The following is a 26,301-nucleotide window of genomic DNA, read 5'->3' as shown; positions in this document are numbered from 1 at the left end:
ACCAGAAAAGTTACTTATTTTGCGTACGCTGCCTAAACTATAAAAGATAGAACCATAAAATGTTCTAATTAATTGTAGATCTTATAAATATCTACAAAAAAGTCCGCGACACACTATACCCATCTATGTCGAGTGAGGCACAGCAACCATTTTTTTATTTAAAAATCTTGAATTTTTTTTGGACTACATTTAAACGCGTTTATTTTACTCATGCTATTAATCCTTATCAAAATAAATGATTTCATCACTAAGAACAGTTTATGGAGATAATATTTGGTCTTTGAATGATTAAAATTGGACGTTTGGTTTTGAAGTTATGGCGAAATTAAAATATTACGATTTCTGCTGCATGGCCCGTTGTATTATATAAAGAGGTAATGTCGTTAAGTTTGTTTGTAGGGGGTAATCTTTAGAACTACTGAACCGATTTTAAAAATTCTTTCACCAGTAGAAAGCTACATTATTCCTGAGTGACATAGGCTATACGGGATCTTTAAAAACCTAAATCTACGCGGGCGAAGCCGCGGGGATCAGCTAGTCTATAATATAAAAATGAATCGCTAAATGTGTTGCTCATCGCAAATCTCGAGAACAGCTCAACCGATTTCGCTAATTCTTTTTTTATAATATTTCTTGAAGTACGAGGAAGGTTCTTACGGAGAGATTTTTTTTTTAAATCCTGAAAAAGAATCGACTGTCTGTTAGGCGGTACGAAGTTAGCCGGGGCAGCTAGTTTTACATAATAACCTATTTACATAACACCCCTCTTTTTCGTCTGCCCCAACATCTATACTGATATTATAAAGAGATTCTATGGTTCTAGGTCAAGGAGGCTATTTCCAAAACTAATAGATATACAGCTATACAGCATAGTAGATAGCTACATAATCCCCCAGTGCTTTAAGCTATAAATTACCTATATCACGCGGACGAAGTCGCGGGCAAAAGTTAGGTATACGAATGAAACGGCACACTTACAAGTTTATTTAGAATTAGATGTAAGTATTTGTATAGGTACAACTGGTCAGGTATTTGTGTTAACTTTTCTATAAAACGCAGATGTGTGTGTATTTTAAAACTTATCAAGCCAACCATTTTATAGACTTTTTGAAATTACACAAGCCAGTGTTTACTTTTAAATTGCGAACAAATACAAAAGTCGGCTTTGGAGTTTCCAGCAGCAAAATTGCAAACACGCAGTACGCCAACATCAAAGTCCGCCAGACCGCAGGCACTATTTGACGTGACACGGCTTTGAACTTTGTAACTGTTGAACGCTTTTGTTTCACCGTCAATCTGCGTTGACGTCGCGATTTTTCGGTTGCACTAAAATGCGGTAATTTATACCTTTTATTTTTAGTTACTAAGTAGATGATGTCGACGATTTCGTCCGCGTGAATCTAAGTTTTTTAAATCTTCCGGAATAAAACGTAGGCCATCTTTTTACCGAATAGATAACGTCCGCAACTTTTTTTTGAATAAAAATAGCGAGCAAACGAGCAGGTGGGTCACCTGATATTGAGTGATTACCGCCGCCCATGACCTTTTAGGGTTTTTTAAAAATCCCTTCCCCGGGATGCAAGCTATATCTCTGTACCAAATTTCGTTAAAATAAGTTAAATGGATGTGCCATGGGCAAATCTAGTGGGTTTATGCAAAAGCCTGACGGCTTCCATATGGCCTAATCTCAAAGGAAACCAAGGCTAGATATCCGCTTTGATTTAAGCCTAGTTTTAAGCTTTGTGTTGAAATATTTGTATTCCAAACATGATGTCCTTTAGCATAAGGCTATTGAAGCATGACACTGAAGAAGACAAGCATGAGTACACAAAGTAATAATCTACATAATCTTTAACCTGTTCTCTATCAACTAGCCTTCTACGAAATATGCAAATTTCCTTCACGCAAATCGAGCTTGCAGAGAATTATTAGGACGTATTGAGGTAGAAACTCGATAAGTCAAGTGTGCAAACAGAGAACTGCCTCCCTGTCTTTATCATCTACACCCCCTTCCTCCCTAGACTTGGATCATCATATAGCTAATCACTTTATAGTATTTCGATACGATGCCGTATAGTCAACAAGGGGATGAGAGGTACAGGTATATACATAAGTTGCGTTTCGGAATTTACGGAATATCCCTAGGCTAGTTTATTGGATCTTCTATTTAGATCATTCTAGCGGAGCGGGAAAGCGGAGCGGGGCTAGCTCCGCATATGGAAAAACACAAAACACAGTCCGCAACTCCTCCGCATTACCACAGAATATGTGGTACTAACGTATACTTTCTCGCTCCACTCCGCTACCTAGCTCCGCGTCTATGGACAGATACAGTCCGCAACTCCACTCCACATCACTTTCTCGCTCCGCTCCGCTACCTAGCTCCGCACCAGTGGACAGGCAACCTAACCCTAAAGGGCAAATATTGTGTAGTTTGTTGCATCTTCTATAATAGATCATGTTTCACACACTCAGGTGTGAGGAGCACCAGTGCGTAATTTTACAAGCTGCAATCTCAAACTTCTATATCCAAAGCTAGAGACTGACTTGTACCTTTTGTTTGTAATGTAGCATTCGAGGCAGTCTTGTTACAATGCGGCGACACAGACTGACTTGTAGCGTGTACATATTTGTAATTCGAGGACTTGGCTCAAGTGTGCTCCATTTTTACTCAAAATGACAAACCTGCACTGACTTGTAATGTCGCGTTCGCGTTCGCGAAAGTTCGCGAAAAGACGCGCACCCGGCGCTCGCCGCGAATGATAATTACAAACTAACGTTACAAGTCAGTCTTTGGTTTGAGTTACAACAACTCGATACATTACACTAAAATATTACAACTCAATCTTCAGCTTAAGTTATATAATTAAACATGCACATGGTACTTATATAGCGGTATATAGCGGAACTAGGCACTAACAAACGCTACGACCTAATTGCTTGCATTGCAGGTGACTGACTGAAGTCTGAAAGTAAAATGCAAATTACTTCCACACTCGTTAACTCGTATTGCGACTTAAATGATGGCCGACCACCCATTCAACGTAAAATCTTTTTGAAGCTTAGAAATTATAAAAGGAACAAATAAAATACAAGGTTTTCACAAAAACGCTTACCATCGAGACTATTCAGCTGTATTCATATTCAAAGCTCGAAACCTGCCATCCATGTCTAGGTATGCCGTTTATACCTATGTAGGTATAATCTTTTCTAAGCATTTTCCGTACACTGTATTCATAGGCGTAGACGATCGCGATGTTACGATGTTTGAATATGAATATAATCCTGAGGGCAAATATTGTGTTGCGTCCATGTAGGTATAAAAATGAAATAATACATAATCTCGACCTCAATATTATGTTTATTAAATAATAATAATTCATTGTTATAATTAAAACCTAGCCTAGTGAAGCTGTGATAGCCTAGTGGTTAGGACGTCCTCCTTCTATTCAGAGGTCGGGGATTCGATCCCGGGCACGAACTTCTAACATTTTTTTCTTGTGATATAACCACAAATTCACGGTTTTGCATTTTTCATTTTACTTGTGCTATATTAAGACCTACCTACCTGCCAAATATCATGATTCTAGGCCAACATGAAGTACCCTATAGATTTTCTTGACAGACACGACAAAAGGACAGACGGACAGACAGAGAGACAGGAAAGTGGGGATAATTTAATATATAAGGATTTTTTCCTCTTGAGGTACCTAAAACGGAACTCTTAAAATAAGACCATATTTTAAAATTGAAATAACAGACCACTGAATTGAGCTCGCAGTACTCTATACTCATGTTAATTAAAATATACTATATTGAAAGCTTTTCGATATTCTGTACTGTACTTTATAAGAGCATATTTTTTGATAAAGGTTTTTGTCTGGAATTTTGTCGCTCTCGGGCCATTGAGCTGGAAACCTCATCACCCCTGATGTTTGCTTCCAATTTGCTTCCCGTGTTCCTATTATTTCCTTTTTAGGGTTTTAGGGGACCTCAAAAGGAAAAACGGAACCTTTATAGGATCACTTTGTTGTCTGTCTGTCTGTCTGTCTGTCAAGAAACCTACAGGGTACCTACTTCCCGTTGACCTAGAAACATGAAATTTGGCAGGTAGGTAATACCTATAAGACCTTATGGCTGACATTCGAGGAAAAATCTGAAAACCGTGAATTTGTGGTTACACAAAAAAAAATTGTGGTCATAAACTATAATTAGTATTTTCCATTTTCTAAGTAAGATAACTATATCCAGTGGGGCATCATATGAAAGGTGCCTGGGAAACCTGTGCATTCTAAACAGATTTTTATTTATTTTTATGTATCGTAGTTTTTGAATTATCGTGCAAAATGTCGAAAAAATATGACTGTAGTACGGACCCCTCATTGCGCGAGCCTGACTCGCACTTGTTTCTTTAAAAAACAATATTAATCATGTTGATCTTCCCCTATCCCCTCCAGCTAAGCGTAAAGCTTGTGCTGAGAGTAGGTACGCCAGTAATGAAACAGGTGGGGTTTGAACCGGCGACCTTTAAGCTCACTCCTTTAATTTATATATTTCTTTATTATGGGTGTCAAATGAAAAGAGCACCGCCATATTGGGAGTGTAATATCAAACTTAGATGTAAATTCGAGATTGTGCTTAAATTTTTTCTTAATTCCTATTTCCTATATTTTAAACATTTTCTTTAAAAATAAACAGAGTTAAATTTAAATCGAGCGCTGGTGAAACTAAGTACTTATATAACATAATAATAATATATATAATAATAATAATATATATAATAAACATTATACGAAATGTAATTAATTAGGGATGTCAAGGATAAAATAGTTATTATACGTGCGATGTATTACGTAGTAAGTAAATGGCGTAAACCCACCTAGTTAGTAGATAACGTCCCTAGTGGTTAGGTACTTACTCGGAAATAATTAGCTTCGTGAAATGTGTACGAGTGATGTCACAGCCGTTTAGTTGTGAAAGGTTTACACAATACACATTTTTTTGATGACAAAACCTATCATGCCAATCATATTAGTTCGTATCATACCTATACTGACCTCTGACTATTACAAGTCTACCTACCTACCTACGCCGGACTTGCCTTTGAATTGCCTATCTGCTGATTTTCGCCGTTTTGGCGCTGCTGATAGCAGCAGTGAGCGTCATGTGAGCGTACTCGGAACTAGCAGCCGCACTCAGATCTCAGCCTGAGTGCGGCTGTAGACAGAGAAGTCTTTGAGCTGACGGATAGTACCTATTACCGCAGCCTAAAGAGATACTGAATACAGTCGGTCGACGGAGACGTCTATTTAGATCCTTCATGCGAGACAAGGGGCAAGACGGGGGAGGGATTTACCAACTAGCACAAATCGACAGAACAAACATTATTATTTTACGTAGTTAGTGGCTGTGCTGGCACATGAGTAGATATTATGGATTCATCGTTCAGGTGTGTAAGTGCTACGATAATAAAGCCGACTCGTACGCAAACATCAAGGCTCACGATGCATACGAATAGAGTTTAAAAACAATCGAGCGAATCTAACAACTGAACGAATCATCACTGACAACGAATCGAACTAGCGATTGTCGAATGTTTTTTGAATGAACAAGCTAGAAGCTAGAAGCTATAAACGACAATCGATTGTTCAATTGTTCGATTTATTCGAATGGTTTCTTTGCAACAATCGCCCATCGCTACATCAAATACATATTTACATACACTGTGATATTACTGATGTAATAAAATGGATGGCACGAGTAAGATATTTACTCGAAAGTAGGTATCTACACATTATTCGTTTCATCTAACAAAGGCTTTAATTCTAATTATTGTGTTATTAAAGGATATCAGATATTGAAATACGAGAATAATTATAAGCCTTAACACGCGTCGGAAACTTAATGGTAGATACACACATTGAACGCGCGCGTACACGTTCCGTCGCGTCGTTCTGCCTTACAGTGTTGTGTATCCAAACCCCAAGGGCTTAGCAAGCCTACGTCAACTATCATCCTTTATAAACTGTATATTTTAACACGTATTTTCTTTGTTTCAGTGCGTATCTCAAAGATGATTTCGCCGTACTACCTTATTTGGAAGCTGGCTTCAATAGGGTGAGTTTGTATTGTCAAAATTTTCTACTGAGAGATAGTTTAAAGAGTCATAGTCATAGTCAATTATTTATTTATTTATTTATGCGTCGCACTGCGCCTCGGTTCACGTGTTAAGTTTGTTTCCCCTTTATTTTTACTGCCATGAACTCATTAAGAGCACTCTGAATACTTGAGCTTTTATGCGGTATCTTTCCAAAACTAGTTTCATGTAAATGCCCAATCGCCTTTGAAGCCCTTTTACTTTAGTTGTGATGCGTCCCTGCCAATGAGTTAAATAGGCCAAGATGAATCCATTAGGCATAAAAAAAAACCCGCTCACCCAAATGATAACAAAGCTAATAACTAAGCTTTTAATTAATTTTTAGTACTTACTCATAGACATTATATTACGGTACATTTTCATTGCGTTAGACGACCTACTAGTTATAAATAGCCGGATTATTAAATTACTAGATGATGCCCGCGACTTCGTCTGCGTGGATTTAGGTTTTTTTTTAAATCTCGTGGAAAGTCTTTGATTTTCAGGAATAAACTTGCCTATGTCCTTCCCCGGGATGTAAGCTAACCCTGTACCAAATTTCATCATAATCGGTTAAATTTTTGGGCCGTGAAAAGCTAACAGACAGACAGACAGACACACTTTCGCATTTATAAAATTAGTATGGATATAGAAGTATGGCTTAACCAATCTATTAACTGACAAAAAGTACCTCCGATTGCTCCTCTAGTTCAACAGTTCTGCTGAGGCCGTTTTGCAACATCACCGCCTCTAGTAGGCACGTGACACCTCTCTGACCAGGGCTTTCAAACTTTGGAATGCTATAAATTTCAAATGAACTGGGAATGAGGAGTTTGGAATTTCAGAGCAATATTTTAAATGTCTTGTCCCAGATGGCTACCGTAACGCTTAACGGCGAATTGAGTCTCTAATTAATCATCACCTCAGGATTGATAAGCCTAAGGTCTTAGGACTGATGAACGGTTTATTAACAAATCCATAATCTGCAATGGGTTAAGAGGTGGACCCAAATTCGTTAGGTTTTTACTTTTTATTAATGAAAATAACGAGGAAGCGGGCCACCTGATATTGTTAAATGATTACCTTCCGCCACTCATGAATATTTGCAGCCCCAGAGGAACTGCTCATGCGCTGCCGGCCTTTCAGGAATTTGTTGATCTGCCCCTTGATGAACCCCATGTTTAAATCTAGTGGGAACACCACCGAAAGGAGTTGGCTCGATGGTTTGCATGTGCATGAAATAACGATCTGGCACAACGCCGGTCGAAGTGCACCTGCCGGCACCCAGGTGGCTTTACCTTTTACTACGAGTAGGTATTATAGCCATCTCCAGATCGCAAGCTAATACTGTGCCAAATTATATCAAGATCGGTTCAGTGGTTCAGGCGTTATAAGGTTACAAAATGATAGATTGACCCAGTGCATCGCGTCGGGTCGCGACCCCTTTCAATAATGATAGGGGTTAATCTTGAGATCTTATTTATTCTTAATGCGATGAGCGCCTAGATTATGCTCCTGCAAAGTATGGATCGTCTTCTTCTTCGGCGTAGCACTCTGACCAGAGGGGTCATGGTCATCACGAAATGACGTTTTTTGGAGCAGATGTTATGCGCCTCACAAGCATTCGCCACTTCTCCCTGCTGAAAGTATGGATAAAGCAGTTTAAATCTATCCAAATTTGATACCATGATAAAACCAATTACCGGATAAAGGGAAATGTCTTACAATGTAGCTGCTGGGCGCTAGCAAACCATTAGTAGAGTGATCCCTTTTACAGTCAATAAAGGTTTGTGGGCTGGCTCCGGGCAGTAATGGCTAAGGGTCGGTTACACTGGGTTATACAAACCAATATGCTACAAAAACAGGGACACGGGAATTAGGAGAGAATAGGTACCTATACCTAGACTACATGCTGTATAAACAAATACATAAATAAAAATATCTACTCGTGTGCCCGCACGGCCCTCACAGCCGGTGCGGGATAACGCGGGTGACGTGCGGGTGTTCGGGGCGTCCCCCCGGCTCATAGCCCGATTGCCCTGTCACATTCTAGTACTTATAAGCTTCGTGTATAGGTATAACGAATTCATTGGAGGGTTGGGATTGAGGCCATAATAAGCAGAACGTGAAAAAATACTTGTGTAAAATAAAATTTAAAAAAGCACGGAACGCGCCTCTTTATTATGAAGTTAAACAGACTCTATTATGGCTGAAATAAAAAGTCCCTCACTATCCAATATCTAACTAAACTGACTGTGGCGTCGACAATACACGAGGGAGTATAGTAGGTAATAGCCTGTAAATTGGTCATAATAGCATCATAACAAGGTTGCTGCAAACAAGAATGAGAAAATATTTGAAATGCCTACATGTACTTACTTATAGAAAAGCTCGTCGACGTAATTTCTAATACTACTCTGAAGAAAATTAAAAAAATTGACTTTATACTTTGACGTAAGATTTTTTACACCTTTATTACATGTTATCTCTCAAAGCCACCATGATTCAAACAAATATCCGGACAAACGTTCCTCCCGGTGTTGGGGAAAATACGCAGAGAAACTTTCAGCTTTTATAAAATAAGGCAGTCTGGCTCTCTCTTTATAACTACTTCGTTGTAGTCAACCCACAGACTAGCACAGCTGGACAAAGATCTCTTGTAGACATTTCCGCGCTCAAAGAGGTAAAAGTCAATAAGCCTCGCAAAATGGATTTAAATTTTAAATACGATCGACGCGCGAAGTATAAAATTGTAATCACATGCAGTATTTTGTATAAATTGAGCAGGGTGGAATTCGAATATATTATGTTGAAAGCGCAATCATCGGGGATAGGAAATGGAATGTCGGACACTAAGATCTTTAAATTCGTGTCCATTTATCGCCATTTTGATGGAGCGTTCGAAAGCCCGAAATGACTTGTTTTGCGTCAGAAGGTTTATGTGATAAATAATAACTTTTTGATGTGAACCCTCAGGATATAAATGTTTTATTATTCGCAAATTTTTTGCGAAAATTAAAATAAGTTTACATGCACGAATATATTAAAAATTTCCTTGTTAAAGTTATAAATTATACCTAACATATCTATCTACACATTAGCTTTTACGTATTTAGATTAATTGTTCAGTGAAGTTATTGATAAAAAAATCATTTTTCATTCCAAGTAGGCTTACGATTTAAGACCATCTTACGTAGCATATCCTTAATCCTTCACTAAGTAATAGGCACTTATTTCTAACCAATATTTATAAACCATCGACATAGGAATACTACGAAGTAGTACTTAGAAATTCTTTGCTATAAACAATGATATTTATTCAAATCAAATTCTGAAAATTGTCTCTTCATTTCAAAGTTCAAAACTTATTGAACATCGAAGGTTTTTCTTTCTTTGGAAGTCTTTTGATAACACAATCAAAGTTCACTTCAAAGTTTAATAAGTTCGCTTTTTTTACCAGATGTATCATAATATTATTTGAAACTTTTATTTATCTTCTTTTAAATAATATTCTGCTTATACTTAGGTAAGTACTTTGTTATTGTTATTGCTATAATCATCATCATCAACTACCCATGACCGGCTCACTATTGCGCTCACGGATCTCCTCTCAAAATGACAAGGGCTTGGTCCACCACGCTGGCCAAGGGCGGATTGGAAACTTCGCACACCTTTGGGAACAATATGGTGAACTCTCAGGCATGCAGATTTCTTCACGTTGTTTTCGTTCACCAGTGGCCCTACCGCGGTTGTTTGACAGCTACAATGTCACGATCGCAATCATCTCTGATTGGTTAATGCTCGCTCACTATTGGCCACAATGCATTGTTGCAACAAGAATCGCACAAATTCAGCCAATCAGAACAATTGAGATTGTAATAATGATTGATGCAGGTTTTAGACAATCGCCCTGCAGTAAAGCAAGCGATATTTAGTGGCCGCATTACGAAGCGTATCATAAGCCGTGCGGCCAAGCGATTGCGTTCCAGCACGATGCCGTGTAGAAACCAAAGGGGCATTGGTTTTAACAAAAACTGCCATACCCCTTCCAGGTTAGCCCGCTTCCATCTTAAACTGCATCATCACTTACCACCAGGTGAGATTGCAGTCCCGGGCTGACTTGTATCTGAATAAACTTTCCGATATGACTACTTCCCGATATGTCCACTTCCCGATATGACCACTTATCGGTACTAGGGGTTAGCATGTTTAACTACGGATGACGAGGTCTAGTCCTGGGTTCAATTTCCGGGTCGGGTTCTCAGTTATACTAGCCCAAAGTAAGGAAGATGAAGATCTGCGCCTTGGAGAGCACTTAAAACTGTCGGTCCTGCGCATCATATCTCTCTATTATATTTCCGTCCCATCGCGCTATGAGAGTGAAGGAATAGAGAATTTAATGATTAAGTTTGAACATACCTTTATCCATGCTAATATTATAAAAATGCGTCTGCTCCGATTTTGACGAAATTTGGTACAGAAATAGCTTGCGTCCCGGGGAGAGGACATACGCTACTTTTTATCCTTGAAAATCAAAGAGTTCCCACAGGATTTTTAAGAACCCAAATCCACGAGGACGAAGTCGCGGGCATCATCTACTAGTCCATAAAGGGGAAGTGGTTGTATCAGGAAGTGGGCATAACGAGAAGTGGTCATAATGGAGAAGTGGTCACAACGGGAAGTGGTCGTAACGGACCCAAACGATCGCGACAATTATTAGAACCATTACGAGTAGTTATTCCTACAACTACTAAGTACTACTCACCTATTAGTCAAATATGGATTCAAAATTATAGAAATAGATAAAGAAGTAATCAAACCGTTGCGAGTTTGTAAGTACATTTCAAAGAGTGAAAGACATTTCAGCTTTCAGTGCCCGAGGCCATTGGGCAAGCCTTTATTGGCTGTAAAAAGGATTGCTCTATTAATGGTATGCCGAATGTACGAGTAAATTGCTTCGTACCTACGTGAAACAATTTTAAGCTCCAACCAAATAAAGCCAAATCGATCCAAATAAAGCGGTTAACCATGCAATTAAGTATGTTGGTATAATTTGTCTGCGATATTATTAAGGTCCTTTGAGTTATTATATGATGTTACCTATAGTTCGCGACAGGTCGAGATAGCAATCGGGGTGTGAGGCGGGGGACTCTCCGCACACCCGCACGTCACCCGCGCTATCCCCAATCAGAGTAACTTCAGGGTAATCAGGCAATATATCTACTCGTGTGATCAGGGTGTCTTTACTCTGCGATTAATTTCCAACCTGAATACTGAACCTTAATACTGCAAAGCATCTTAAACATAGTCTTACGTTATAATATTCGAGTCGGGGGTTGATGTAATTTGCTTGTAATTCGTTCTGTCAATCTTCTGTCTGTTCTGTCAATCTGTTCAATTCTTCGAGTTATGGAAATGCTTCTAAATCTATTGCTATAAGTATTTCTTTACGATTAATTTCTAACGCCTGAATACTGAAAGCATCTTGAACATAGAGTCTTATGTTGTACTAGCTTATGCTCGCGACTTCGCCCGCGTGGACTACACAAATTTCAAACCCTTAGGGGTTGAATTTTCAAAAATCCTTTCTTAGCGGATCCCTACGTCATAATAGCTATCTGCATGCCAAATTTCAGCCCGATCTGTCTAGTATTTTGAGCTGTGCGTTGATAGATCAGTCAGTCAGTCAGTCAGTCAGTCAGTCAATCACCTTTTCCTATTATATATTTAAGATTCGCGTCAAAAGCAGTCACTTAATATTTAAGGAGCTTATGAGCACTGAGAGACGCCTCAATATCAGTCCATTAGCCTTACAAACGTGCTGTCTAGACATTACTGTAGAATTACTTTGCCTACAATTTTTCCCTATACCTATCCTGCGTAATTTTTATTCCACCATGTCATGAAAAATCATCGAGGTTTCGTTCTGAAACTCTAGTGTAACTTTTTAAATCGACTTTAACCCTCTTTATATCTGGACATTAGTATGGAGGGGAAACTCACAGGAAAACGTCGTTTGATTTTTTAACATACACTTTTGGCAGATTTACGCACAGTTAAAACTAACTTGCAAAGTTAGATAGTCCTGTAACTTTTAAGTTAATTTGAGTTTAGCTAACGTAATATGAGCGTTTAGCGTTATTCTATCATTTAGTAACACCGTAATTTGATAACACCGATATCTTCGTACAAAGGCAGTCAAGCCATGATGGCACGTTTTAATAAATTTTTACCTGGTTTTTACTTTGTTACGTAGATCATACATATCAAATAATACTATGAACACAGTACACTGTTCACTGGATATGGCGTGCCATACAAGTTGTGACAGATGTCTTTTGTGCCGATTCGAAACACCCCATCGGCAACGCCGAGCGTATCGGGGATTAAAATGGTTGTTGTATTGCTGTCAAAATGTCTCATCTAAATATATAAAAGGAAAAGGTGACTGACTGACTGATCTATCAACGTACAGCTCAAACTACTGGACGGATCGGACTGAAATTCGGCATGCAGATAGTTATTATGACATAGGCGTCCGCTAAGAAAGGATTTTTGGAAATTCAACCCCTAAGGGGGTGAAATAGGGGGTTGAATTTTTTGTAGTCTACGCGGATGAAGTCGCAAGCATAAGCTCTACTAATATTAAGTTCCGAGTACGCTCACGTAATAATGCTCAATGCTGCTTTTAGCGCTTCGTTTTTGCGTTCTGTTTACATCTATACTTCTATACTAATGTTATACATGCGAAAGCGTGTCTGTCTGTCTGCTAGCTTTTCACGGCCCAGCAGTTTAACCGATTTTGATGAAATTTGGTACAAAGTTAGCTTAGATCCCGGGAAAGGACATAGGCTACTTTTTATCCCGGAAAGTTAAAGAATTCCCACGGTATATTTAACAACCTTAATCCACGCGGATGAAGTCGCGGGCATCATCTAGTCCTGTATCATGCTTTGTTAGGTTTACTCAGGGCATTGAACTCTAGTTGTTAATCCTTTTGTGATTGCAGGTAATGGTAGAAACATTAGGAGCGACAGCGTGGTGTGCAGAGATACTGCAAGCCCGCGCCGCTGCTGCATCCGCGCGGGCGCAAATCGGTGCTGTAGCGGCGCTCTCCGCCGCCGCCGACCGCTGCAGAGACTTAGTTGCTGTCACTGACGACCAGCAGCGGATACTTGTTAGTTTCAAGTTTGTAGTGTTCTATTGTATCTACTTGTAACTTATTCATCAATCATCATCATCATCATCATCATCAACCTATTGCTAGCTCACTACTAAGAACCGGATGAGAATGTTTTGGCAATAATCTCGGATATACTTGTTAGTTTAAAGTTTGTAGTGTTCTATTGTAATACTTGTCCTATTTGTAATTTATTCATCATCATCATCATCGTCAACCTATTACTAGCCCACTACAAATCACCGGTCTCTTTTGAGAATGATTGAATGATTTTGGTTTTGGCCGCAATCAACGTTGGCCAAGTGCTAATTAGCAGACTTCACACACCTTTGAGAACATTATGAAGAACTCTCAAACATGCAGGTTTTCGTAATATATTTTCATTCACCGTCAAAGCAAGTGATAAGCATTTACTTTGTTGCTTTTTAAAATGCATCTATATAGCTCCGAAAAGTAATGGTGCGTTCCCGAAATTGAACCCCGGACCACGCCAACAGGCCGATGTCTCAAGTATTACACTATCATCCCTTAGCCAAACCAAACCACTTATACGGATATACTACTGGTGTCTGGTAGGGTGGCAGGTAGTCTAATGGAAAAGCGATGTTATTGTAAAAGTTTGAAGTAAAATCATTATTATCATTCACTCAAGTTATTATTTCTCCACGTCAGGAAGTATGAATTTCCCGAGGAAAATGTACTGACCTAAATGAAAAGTGGAAGTAAAACACTTCATGCGGACTTGTGAGTTATCGATGACCCTTGTTGCATCTGGTGGATCATGATAGAATGGAGGATCGTTTAATTAACTGAATCACCCTGTAATTACAGAGTGATTCGGAAAATTTATATGCCACAATATCTGTCAACTCAATTACGATATTTTTAAAAATATATATATATTTTTACACGACTGCCCAAAAAAAGGAGTGTATTGTTTTCACACTTCATGTTCTTATGTGAGTTTCTTTATTCCACCAGAACTTCTAAATACCAGAACAGATTTGGATTATGGGGTATGTTAGAATCCCCATGCGTAGAAAGAATTTATTTGAAAAAAAAAACAATAAGTACGACGGTTTTCCTTCCTTTTTGAAATGTGAAAAATTTATGTTTTTGGCAGGGCTGCCGTCTTTTTAATTTTCTAATTACGACTTGTGTCTCCTATAGCTTACAAACAAATCGTGGTGCCGGGTAGTGGGATGGAGGCCAGAAGATGGTCCACGACCGCTGACTGATCAGTTAAGCGGGGAAGCGCTCCGGTTAGCAGCGAGTGGGGTTCGGGATTGGGAAGCGCCGGTTATGCTGCGACGAAGAGCCGCTCCCGACTCAGTATTGTTGCCTTGCCGTGGTTCTTCAATAGCTTTAGGCAGGCAAGTTGTTAGTTGTAACTGTAACTACCCAATATATTTTATTCGATGCCAGAAGATGGTCCACGAGGCGTGGATCAAAGCGGGGAAGCGCTCTGGTTAGCAGCGAACAAATGAATCGCGGATATTACTTGCCTTATTAGGTTTTAAGGAGGCATGCACGGCAACCTTAAATTTTTAGCATCGACATTTTCAATCCATATGTGGAATTTTTTTTTGATTAGCACAGCACCTAGGAGACACCTATTTTTAGGAGAATCATCTCTTAGCTCTCATAAATTTCTCGATTTTTTAAAAAATCTCTTCTTTTTAAAGGAGCACGTCACACGTAGTTTTTGTATGCGAGCCAAGTAACGCAATGGACAGTGATCGAGCGCGAGGCTCGCTGCACTCGATACGACGCGGCTCGCTCGACGTACGCTCGGTTGCATCGGACGGACTGCGGAGAACGTCATTGGCTAAGCTACAGGGACTACCATTAGAAGCACCTATTACTAAGGTAAATTTTTGTTCGTATGCAAGTCAAATAACTCAGTGGACAGTACAATCTATAGGGCTCGCTGGACGTTCTCGTATGCTCGGATGGATTGCGTAAGAAGGGTAAGTCCCTTTGTTCTTGTCGTCATCGGACAAAATGAGACAGTTTTATTCTAATTTGTTTCATAGAACAATTGAGATTTTTCTTCCTTTAATTGTTCTATAGAACAAAGTAAACAAATTTTTCTTTTTTCGTGACGGAATGTCATCAGGATCATTTTTAGGGTCCCGTTGCCACTCTTCGGGTACAGAACCCTAAAATTGATCCTGAAGTTTGTTATAACGTCAAAGAAAAAAAAGTTCCAGGTGAAATGCTATGTAGTTCTATGGAATAAATTAGGATGAAATTGTCTCATTTTGTCCGATGACGTCAAGTTCTATGGAACTAACGGGACTTAAACGCGTAAGACGATCTTAGTTAAGGTACAGGGACTACCATTAGAATCACCTATTACTAAGGTAAATTGTTCGTATGCAAGCCAATTAACTCAGTAGGTTCTGTGGTAGACAGTAAAATGGCGCGCGGTTTACTGAACGTGTGCTCGGACGGTCTACGTAGGATGCGTTAGATAAGCTACCTTTATAAGCTTCTATTACTTAGTTATGTTAGATACGGTGTGTGCACAATAACCTACAGAGAAAGCGATTTTCCGCCTCACTGCTCACCTCCCCACGTGCACGCGTGTGTACAGTGAGCAACCACTTTTAATTTTGTAGGCACATAATAATATCTACTGAGCATTTTTTTGCACACTATACAGGCTGTTACCAGAGCGCTAGCAAAAACTTAGCGTTATTGTTAAACTACCTAAACACAATCCAATACCAATAGCCATTTGCCTCATTTTGTAGTTTTAGTGATTTAGTATTTTTCAAACTCGCAATGTAGGTAGGTATAGCGTGCAAAACTGGGGTCAATGCTCCACCTACGACACGGCATTGACTCCGAGTGGCCTACTTACGCAACGTTCGTTGACCTCTAGAGTCAGATGTTTTATTTGCAATATGCAGTGAACTTTTACAAAATATTGTATGGTTTTTTTTCATGTTTTTTTGTGGTATCTTATCAGTAGGTACTAATCATCAGTAGGTACTATCACCGGGCTTCGTTTTTGCTAGCGTTCTAGTTACATCCTGTATAGGTAAGTAGTTACGTTACCGCGAGCTCAGATCTTGCGTTATCTCAAGGCGGTTCTCCACCGAAGAAAAATTGCCAATTTTTATCACCTTTCTTGGCAGCTTCTTTGGTGGAGACGTAGCTTTACTTACATGCATTGTCGAGCATTTACTGAAGGAAGCAATGGATTTTCTAAGACTGATCTATCCATATTTGGGGAATCATTGTGCCTGAGAAATACAAAGAGTATTTGAGAGGGTATGTGAAACAATTCAGGGAGAGGATTAAGGGATGGGGCGAATACAAAAGATCCAGAATTAGGGTCGAAATACCTATTACAATGTAGCCGGTCCACATTATACTCGTATCTGTGGAGGTTCACTCGCAGAATTTATCGTTTTCAACATTCACATATATGCCTCTCCCTACCTCTAATAAAAATAGAATTGTATAAGGTCACGTGTCTTTCGGTCCTTATGTTACAGCGTTTTTAAGTTTGAAAATGTTCATTCGTGTTTCTCAGAAATAATGACGTGGAAGTTCCAGGTGGATAGGTATAAATCAAAAATATTTTAATACGCCAGCCGCCATACGTATGGCGTGACCGGACGATCCATTTTGAATCGGCGATCCGCAATCTACGATTCAGGATCGTGGAGCGTGGAACGTGAATCGTACTCCTCCAATCCAGCTTTAGGAACTTGCGATTCTGCAGCGCTAAATAGCTCCAGCCAATCCAAACCAGATCAAGTCAGCCGCAGATCCGTCGCGGCAAGAGAGCGAGGAGCGCGGTGGATCGATCGCCCGGTGTAGCGCCAGCTATTGTCATCTGTAAATTTCTAAATTCCATGGTCTTGACCAGCCTACCTTTAGAATGAGATTTCGGCTTTGTAGAGACTCATACCTATGTGACGATTTGTCGGTCTCAACGACAGAGACAATGCTCTACAAAATCTAATCAAAATCTTTCTAAAGGTCGATGTGTATTATTTTCTACCGCGTACTAAGGTTTTTCTACGTATCTTTTCATAGGTACCTGATTGGATTATCTCTTAACCCAATAACAAGTTAATTATTTCTGTCCCAGGTGATATCCCTCCTCTCAACGGCGACAGAGGGTGCACCCCCATCAACGGTGGCATGTATAGAACGAGCTGTCGATATGTTACGCACTTCAGAGCTCTACTCGCCTCAAATGCGAGAAGACCCTAGGATGAGAGCTGAGGATCCCATCGCTACTGACCTTATAGGAGCTTTGCTGTCGGTAAGTAACTTTAAAGCAGAAACTTATAGTAAACGCCGCATTGTCATACACTGCCTCGCAAAAATTCGCAACTTGATTCGCATAGCAAGATTTTTGCGATTCATTCAGACTGCCAGGCGCTTGGCTGCGCCAAATCGCGCGATAGGTACGCTTGTTGTGGATTTGCATCGAAGTTTACCCCTAGGGCGCGCAAATGATTAACAGATTTTTTGCAATTTGACACTCTCTGATTCTGGAACCCTGATTCCTCGAAATCCGGCTTATTTTGCGCCTTCAAAATTGACACCTCACCATATAAAAACTCTAACTAGCTAGCCCCGTGTTGAGCTAATTCATAACGAAAGCAAGTTTTGCCGAAGTGAGCAAACGAGTCAATGACAGTCCGTGGTGGAAAATTTCATACATAATAATAAACAACTTATGAAACTATACCTACAAAGCATACAGTGGTAATTTAAATGCTGCTCCGTGGCTGCACCTGGCATCTTATAATATGTCCTAGTCCTACTTATGTCTATTATCTACGCTGGCACTTATCCAAACTTCATGCCCATAAGGTTAACTCGGTTGACTTCAACTAATGAGTCTATGGTGGAAAGCGCAAAGCTTAATAATAATTAAGTAACTTCCTAATACCTAATAATTAGGTACCTAGTTTTGAAAATACCTACTAGGTAATACACATACTATTATACTTATTGCAGGGGTTGCCAGGTGTCAGTATCATTTATTTATAGACATAAACCTACTGTAGCGATATACAGCACTAACAGTAAATTGTTATTTATTTGTTCATGATCCTCTTCAACCTGGGAAAGCGGGAGCAAGTGAACGCAAACCTTATTTATATGGTAGGAGGTTTGAAATTAAAACGTCTACTGTGAACGTCCCTTTAGTTCTTTCTCTCTGACTGCCTTGTTTGGTCACACCTTCAGACGAAGATTCGCGCTGCAAGCTTAAGTTTGCTAATACAAAAAGGATTCATTTTGATTCTTAGGTACTTTTACCTAGTTTAAAGATGATAATATAATATTGGCAATAGCTTGGTTTCTGTACGATCAAATCAGATGAAAAATATTTTACTAAAAACGTCTCTTCGGCCAAAATTTACTCTAATTATAACGAGCAAGTAAAAAGTAAACGATCAAAAATTTTAAAAGAATCAGTAAACAATTTTTGATTGTGACCAAACAAAAATATTATTCTGTAGGTATTGAAATAATTTATTAATATTGAAAGGATCTTTTAATATATGATATAAATCGAAAGGATTGTTTCCACAAACGAGCGCGTGCCACGGTTTTATTATTTTCACATAGAATTATTATGTACTAACGTACCTACTATTTTCATACAACTTTAGTCGAATAAAGAATCGAGATGGTAGTGAAGCAGTCGCGACTCGTCTCGAAGTTTCCTCGTCGAATCACCAGAGCCTGGGTGCACATTCGTTGCAATCGCCCAAACATGCCAATGCTTGGCTTCGGTTGCTATGAAATACTTCCGTTCGTCTTCTTAAAGTCTAAGCTGCTAACACTCATCTGTTGAAGACTCGAGCGTAGCAACTGGCGTCCAACCATGTTCTTCTTCTTCTTCGTAGTAGCACTCTTGGCAGAGTGGTCGTGGTCATCACGAAGCAACGTCTTTGAGGGCAGATGTTATACGCCTCACGAGCATTCGCCACTTCTCCCTGCTGGCCGACAGCCTGGTATACTCGTGCAAAGGACCGCCCATAGCAGACTTAAGTTGGCCGGTCCATCGCATGGGTGACCTTCCTCGCCCTCTAGTGCCCTCTACCTTGCCCTGCACGACAAGAGGCTCGATGGAGTCACTCTCACGCCGGGAGACGTGCCCAAAGAATTTTAATATGCGACTCTGTACTAACACCGAAAGTCGTTAGTACAGAGTGTCAACCATATGAAGTGTCTTTTTTCGAGCAGAATATTGGCATGCAGTTTGCACCGCACTTCGTTATCTAGACGCACGAAATTCTCGATCGTGTGAAATGCCATACATTCCTTGGAGAGTTTCTGCTTGGCTGCATTTTTGGGGCTATATTAAATACTCCAAGAGCTGCGATTTTGTTATAAGGTAATGTCGAGCTTACTTTACCAAATAAAGTTCGATGGCATCGCCGTGCTCTCATCGCAACAATTTCTCGTCGAGTCACCGTAAAGTGTCGTTATCATGAGCAATGGCATACCTACAGTCTGCATTCCGTTATCAAGATTCTAGACGCACGAAATTCTCGATCGTGTGAAATATCAATCGTTCCATGGCGTATCTGGCTGGCTGCATGTTTGGGGCTTCATTGAATACTCCAAGAGCTGAATCTTATTTTTTAATATATAAAAGGAAAAGGTGACTGACTGATCTATCAAACTACTAGACGGAGCTAGTTTTAAATATTTCGTTCAATTATTTTATCGGGATTAATTTTTCGGAACAATTTAGACCACATTTTAGTTTCGCCTTTTAAATATAAAATGTAATGGAGTTGGTGCATAAAAGTTCCTATCCTATACCATTCGTTCACTAGCTCTTGGACTAAAATTAAATTCCCTTCACGGTATAATGAACAAAGTACGCCACCAAACTCGTAACTCCTGCTATCCATAGATCTCTGTTTAAATTTTCGAGTTAAAATCTCGGACTTTATTTAAATTAAAGGGTTAATTTAAATCTGAGTCAACTTTTAGCAGAGTTGAATAGCCTTTTATACGAATCCAATCTAAGTTTGATTAGGTATACTTAATAGGTACCTATACCGATTACTGTCGTCGTCTCGTTACACCGTCTCGTTAGGTATTTGAAGTAGGTCGAGCCGAGTAATATTACTTTTTGTATTTTAGCAAAACCGTAAGACAAGTTACCTACCTACTAAATACTATAAGATCTGTACGCACCTGAGCTGCGCTGCGCGTCGCTTCAGTCCGGCTGCAGAAAGCGTCACTTCAGGCCGCTCACGGTACCTACCGCACTACAACTGCAGTACGCGGCAGCTCGCGTCACTTGCGCGTCACTTCTATGCCCGATCGCGTACGAACAACAACGTCGCAAGATGAGCAACATTGAAGAGGGAAAGGGTGGAAGCCGACATCCTAGGGGTTGGGAATTTTGAGGATATACTTTTAAGAGCCCGTCATGTGCCAAAAATTAAAACTACGTTATTTATTTTGAGGTCTATCACGCCTATACATTAAATACTTAACTCGATGCGCGTGTATCTTATCCGAGCGCCGTACGCATTCTGAAGCGACGCGACACGCCGCTGGGTATGTCGCACTAGCGTCGCTGCACCGCGCGTCGCTTCGCTGCGCTTCACAATATTCTCCCAGCCGCGACGCGCGGCAACGCGCGGTGAAGCGCTGTGCAGCGCCGCTCTAGTGCGATATGCGCCATACAAAGTGATAGAAATAATATTTTGACGCTCTGTGCCGCGACGTGCAGTGACGCGCAGCGCAGCTTAGGTGCGTACAGACCTTTAGACTAGCTGCCCTTGCGAACTTCGTTCCGCCAGGCAGTCGATTCAAATTTTTTTAATTTTTCTCTCCGTAAGAACCATCCTCGTACTTCAAGGATTAATAGCGAAATCGGTTCGGCGGTTCTCGAGATTTGCGATGAGCAACACATTTAGTGATTCATTTTTATATTATAGAGGAGATTAGATTCTAAATGCCGCCTAATAGTACCTCTTATAAAATATAGATAGGTAGATAGATAGGTAGAATATAGATAGATAGGTAGGTTTGTTAACATAAGTTGCTGATCATCGGCGGCGTCAAGTGCCTAAAGCTGGATTTACACGGTTCGATTTACATCTAAATGAAATTGTGGTAACAATCCTTCTTCATGAATCAAAATTTTAAATTCTTATTTAATCAAAATGACTTCTACCGCTCATCTCTAATTTACTTACCTTAGATTAAGTTGCAACTTGACACTTTCTTATAGTCTTTTACACTAACGCTTAACCTGAGTAATAACCAATGTTATGTAGTGAACATTTTATATAGCGTTTTATTTTCTTAGAAATGTAGAGTTATTATTTATCGACCTACATATTATAAATGTACCTACCTATTAATTATTAGTACTGTATTCATATTATACGTTCCATATTTTATTTATTTGGTTTATCTAGTACCTAATGTATGTAGTTTTAGTTAGATATTTATACCTGAGCATATATTTAATGTTATTTATAACCGGTCAACACATTGTTTTTAAGAAAAAACAGTTTTCAATTAACTTCATACTGCATTATAAATTCAATTTTATTACATTTTCCACCAGCAAGGAGCTCCCAATGTGCTGTCATCAAGAAGGAGCAGTAATGACTCCACAGTTGTCAGGGCTCAAGCCAATAGAACCAATATGAAACACAAGGTAAGCGGAAGAAATGTTAAGCACAGATTACCTAAATATTTTCGATATAAACCAAAACACTGTTGTGCACACTTGCACGAACTCGACATATTCAACTAAGCATGCTAGCACAAACGATTGTTTCTACATGCTTGTGAAAGCAGCAATGTGTTTAACTTTTGTTGTTCTATTTCATGAATGTAAAACATGAATTATTCTGCACTTTAGTTACCTTTTTAAAATGAGGACAAAATATATCTGTATCTAGGTAGGTACCTACTTAAGAAAAATTTAAACAGTTTGAGAACTTTTTTAACAACTTAAACTTTGATATAGTAGCTATACCTACCTACTTACCTCGACAAACTTAAAAAGGTCATGATACTTTTTAAAGCATCTGTCGATTTAATTTCCTTTAAGGAAATTTAAAAAGTAGGTATATACGTGGTATAAACTTTTTGCGAATCATGAAAACTTTCCAAAATCTAAATTATATTTAGGTAAGAAATTTTTATAGGAAGGTAAGTACGTCTTATTAAAAAATTGTTGTGTATTTGCAGACCACAGGTCAACTCCGCGAACTTTTAGACACGGCCCTAAGCTGGGACTTCGAGATCTTCCGGCTAGAAGATTTGACTCGCGGCAGGCCGCTAACTCATTTGGGCCTCACGCTCATGGGAGGAAGGTTCGACGTATGCTCCACATTGGAGTGCGATGAGAGGACGCTGCTACACTGGCTGACGGTTATAGAAACGAATTACCATGCAGTCAATACGTACCATAATTCTACGCATGCTGCTGACGTTCTTCAGGTGAGTTGCGTTGCTGTCATCTACATTTTTACACTGGCCAGGTTTTCACAATTTAAGGTTATCGTTGTTGTTTTCCCGCACCGGAAAGCGCAGCGTTTGGAAGAGTATAGTCCAGTAGTATGAAGTATGAGGCGAGGGACGCCCCGCACACCCGCAGGTCACCCGTGCTCGCCCGCACCGTGTTAGCGTGGGGCTGTGCGGGTGTACGGGGCGTTCCCTTTCCAATTTCCATTTCAACCTGTCGCGTACTATCAGACACGAGGTGGACAGACGGGTCACAGGAAGCCGCTGGTTTCAAACGGCGCAAGACCGTTGCGTGTGGCAGTCCCTACAAGAGACCTATGAACCTACTTATGAAAATCAAAGACTCTGAAGTCCCTGGGATTTAGAAAAAAATTAAATCCACGTGGACGAAATCTAGTCAAAAAAAAATCTATGGCTAACTTTGGCCAGTTCCTTTAACAACATTGAGTTGAAGTTAATTTTTTCAAAGTCTTATACCATCTTTCAGGCCGTAGCATTCTTCCTAGAAAAGGATAGGCTCAAAATGATACTAGAGCCGTTAGAAGCCGCAGCAGCTTTGATATCGGCAGCGGCTCACGACATCGACCACCCCGGCACCTCGTCCGCCTTCCTCTGCAACTCGCGGCACTCTCTAGCGATATTGTACAACGACATCAGCGTACTGGAGTCGCACCACGCTGCTCTGTCCTTCAAACTCACTCTCAGTAAGTACACACAACACGTTCATAGGTTATAACTTATAATTATACTTGAAAGTGACTTGCTCATAATATTTCTACAGTCCCCGGCAGGAAATATTGCCCATCGAACTTTAAAAAGAGATTTCTACTTTGTAAAACGTTATCTCTGTCACTCATACCTATGCGATGTTTCATCGGTCTCAACGACAGAGACAACCCTCTACGAAGCCGTTATCTCTTTCTAAAGTTCGATGGGCAATATTTCCCGCCAGGTATATACCGTACCACTTATCCTATTTGTACACCAAACTTGACGGTGATGACTGATGGCTGAGAACGAATGAGAAAAAGGTCCTACCAATACAGCATGAGCAGATAATATGTATATCTACTCGTGTGGTAACAATGTTTATCAAATACCTTAAAAAACCGATTTTGTAATTCATACCAACCCCAAACCCATTCTGCAGATTACTCAAACTGCAGTTACCTACTAAAAGCTTTAAAATGTATTGAGTTATAATATGGCCAAAATGAAACCATTGCTGTTTATAAATGACCGTGCACTGTGCGGCTCACGGGTTCTTGTATAAACTCTTCATCAGACATCAGCTATCTGTAACCCTATCCAACCTTGTTTACATAGTCTAGTTAAGAGACGAATCCATAGGTTCGACAATGTTCTTACAAAGCCCATGGGCATTAGGTATCTAAGGAGGTATCATATCATGTACATTTAATTTAGGAAAAAGTTGCAAACTAGATCATATAACCTGAAAATCAAATCGGATTTATTTTATCTTCGTCCGAGCTTTGTAAAGACACTAATCTACATTCGACATTATCTCTAGACGACGATCGCGTGAACATATTCAAGAATCTCGACCGCGACACGTACAAGTCGGTGCGGCACAACGTGATCGACATGATCCTCGCCACCGAGATGACCAAGCACTTCGAACACCTCGCCAAGTTCGTCAACGTCTTCTACGCCAAGTCCAGTGGCAGTAAGGAAGACGGCATGCAGTGCGATGTGAGTTAATTCAATACTACAGTTCTATTCCACTGCGACGTGAACAAGCATTTCGAACACCTCGCCAAGTTCGTCAACGTCTTCTACGCCAAGTCCAGTGGCAGTAAGGAATACGGCATGCAGTGCGATGTGAGTTAATTCAATACTACAGTTCTATTCCACTGCGACGTGAACAAGCACTTCGAACACCTCGCCAAGTTCGTCAACGTCTTCTACGCCAAGTCCAGTGGCAGTAAGGAAGACGGCATGCAGTGCGATGTGAGTTAATTCAATACTACAGTTCTATTCCACTGCGACGTGAACAAGCACTTCGAACACCTCGCCAAGTTCGTCAACGTCTTCTACGCCAAGTCCAGTGGCAGTAAGGAAGACGGCATGCAGTGCGATGTGAGTTATTTCAATACTACAGTTCTATTCCACTGCGACGTGAACAAGCACTTCGAACACCTCGCCAAGTTCGTCAACGTCTTCTACGCCAAGTCCAGCGGCAGTAAAGAAGACGGCATGCAGTGCGATGTGAGTTATTTCAATACTAAAGTTCTATTCCACTGCGAAATTACCAAGCACTTCTAACACCTTGTTAAGTTCGTCAACGTCTTCTATGCCAAGTCCAACAGTAGTTAGGAGGACGACGTGCAGTGCGATGTGAGTTATTTATTCCACTGCAAAATTACCAAGCACTTCTAACACCTCGCCAAGTTTGTCAACATCTTCTACGCCAAGTCCAACGGTAGTAAAGAGGACGACATGCAGTGTGATGCGAGTAATTTATATTCCACTGCAAATTGACCAAGCACTTCGGATAGGTACCTCACCAAGTTTGTCAACATCTTCTACGCCAAGTCCAACGGTAGTAAAGAGGACGACATGCAGTGTGATGCGAGTAATTTATATTCCACTGCAAATTGACCAAGCACTTCGGATAGGTACCTCACCAAGTTCGTCAACGTCAAACGGCGTCCGCCCTCCACTTTTAGGTACATAGGTAGTCTTATTTTATTTCACCACATAATATAATAATTCAACGGAAAACTTTTTAACTAAACCAAGTATCACATTATTTTTAAATATAAAGGTTAAATTATGTAGGTAGATAACATTATCATAAGTAGAATAGTGAAGTAATAACGCAACAGTAAGTAATTTACTTTTAATTTGTTCCATAATTAAATTGAAATCTTTTGCACCCACAGGAACCCTTGTCATTGGACACAACAGCTTTGACATCACCAGAAAACGTGTCCCTAGTGAAGAGGATGATGATCAAATGCGCGGATGTTTCTAATGCTTCCAGACCACAAAAGTTCGCCTTTGAATGGGCAAGAAGGTTAGTAGCTACTTCGAATCATATTTTCATGAATTTGTCTATATACCTACGCCAGGTTTCCTAGTTTAGAAATATCCTCTAGTTCATTGAAAAACGTATGAAGTTCAGTGCCAAAGATATCAGTACAGAGATGAGTTTGAAATCCGTGAGAATCTTTGAAGATACTTTGAGCCAAAACCTTGGATGTATTTAACCACTTCGTCCAAGGCCAAAACACATATATTGGGGGAATATCAAATTTGTAAAAACACACAATTGAAATGAGAATTTGGTTATTTTCAGGATCGCAGAGGAATACTTCTTGCAAACGGATGAGGAAAAGGCCAAGGATTTGCCCGTGGTGATGCCAATGTTCGACCGCGCTACTTGCTCAATTCCGCGCTCTCAAATCGGTTTCATTGACTACATTATCATCGACATGATGGAGGCTTGGGCCGGTGAGAATTATCCCGA

General features: G+C 40.0%; 1 protein-coding gene across 11 annotated transcripts in view; it reads left to right on the top strand.

Moving 5' to 3' along the window:
- The window catches only part of Pde8 (phosphodiesterase 8), a 200,643-nt gene that overhangs the window by 168,434 nt on the left and 5,908 nt on the right, over positions 1–26,301 (top strand). For 6 of the 11 annotated variants that reach the window (XM_069505277.1, XM_069505275.1, XM_069505281.1 and 3 more), the window contains 12 exons: positions 6,060–6,117; positions 13,146–13,313; positions 14,487–14,689; positions 15,002–15,185; positions 17,428–17,604; positions 18,423–18,455; positions 21,901–21,993; positions 22,533–22,784; positions 23,296–23,512; positions 24,340–24,521; positions 25,715–25,848; positions 26,131–26,285. In XM_069505277.1, coding sequence (XP_069361378.1) covers positions 6,060–6,117; positions 13,146–13,313; positions 14,487–14,689; positions 15,002–15,185; positions 17,428–17,604; positions 18,423–18,455; positions 21,901–21,993; positions 22,533–22,784; positions 23,296–23,512; positions 24,340–24,521; positions 25,715–25,848; positions 26,131–26,285 — 1,856 coding nt within the window. Of the gene's footprint in view, positions 1–6,059; positions 6,118–13,145; positions 13,314–14,486; positions 14,690–15,001; positions 15,186–15,630; positions 15,683–17,427; positions 17,605–18,422; positions 18,456–21,900; positions 21,994–22,532; positions 22,785–23,295; positions 23,513–24,339; positions 24,522–25,714; positions 25,849–26,130; positions 26,286–26,301 lie in introns of those variants that run through there. The other 5 variants (XM_069505278.1, XM_034979348.2, XM_069505280.1 and 2 more) reach the window with 2 other exon arrangements.

The sequence above is a fragment of the Maniola hyperantus genome, chromosome 20 (assembly GCF_902806685.2).
Source record: "Maniola hyperantus chromosome 20, iAphHyp1.2, whole genome shotgun sequence".
Taxonomy (NCBI): Eukaryota; Metazoa; Arthropoda; class Insecta; order Lepidoptera; family Nymphalidae; genus Maniola; species Maniola hyperantus.
Note: the sequence above shows the minus strand (reverse complement) of the source record. Positions and strands in the feature narration are given on the sequence as shown.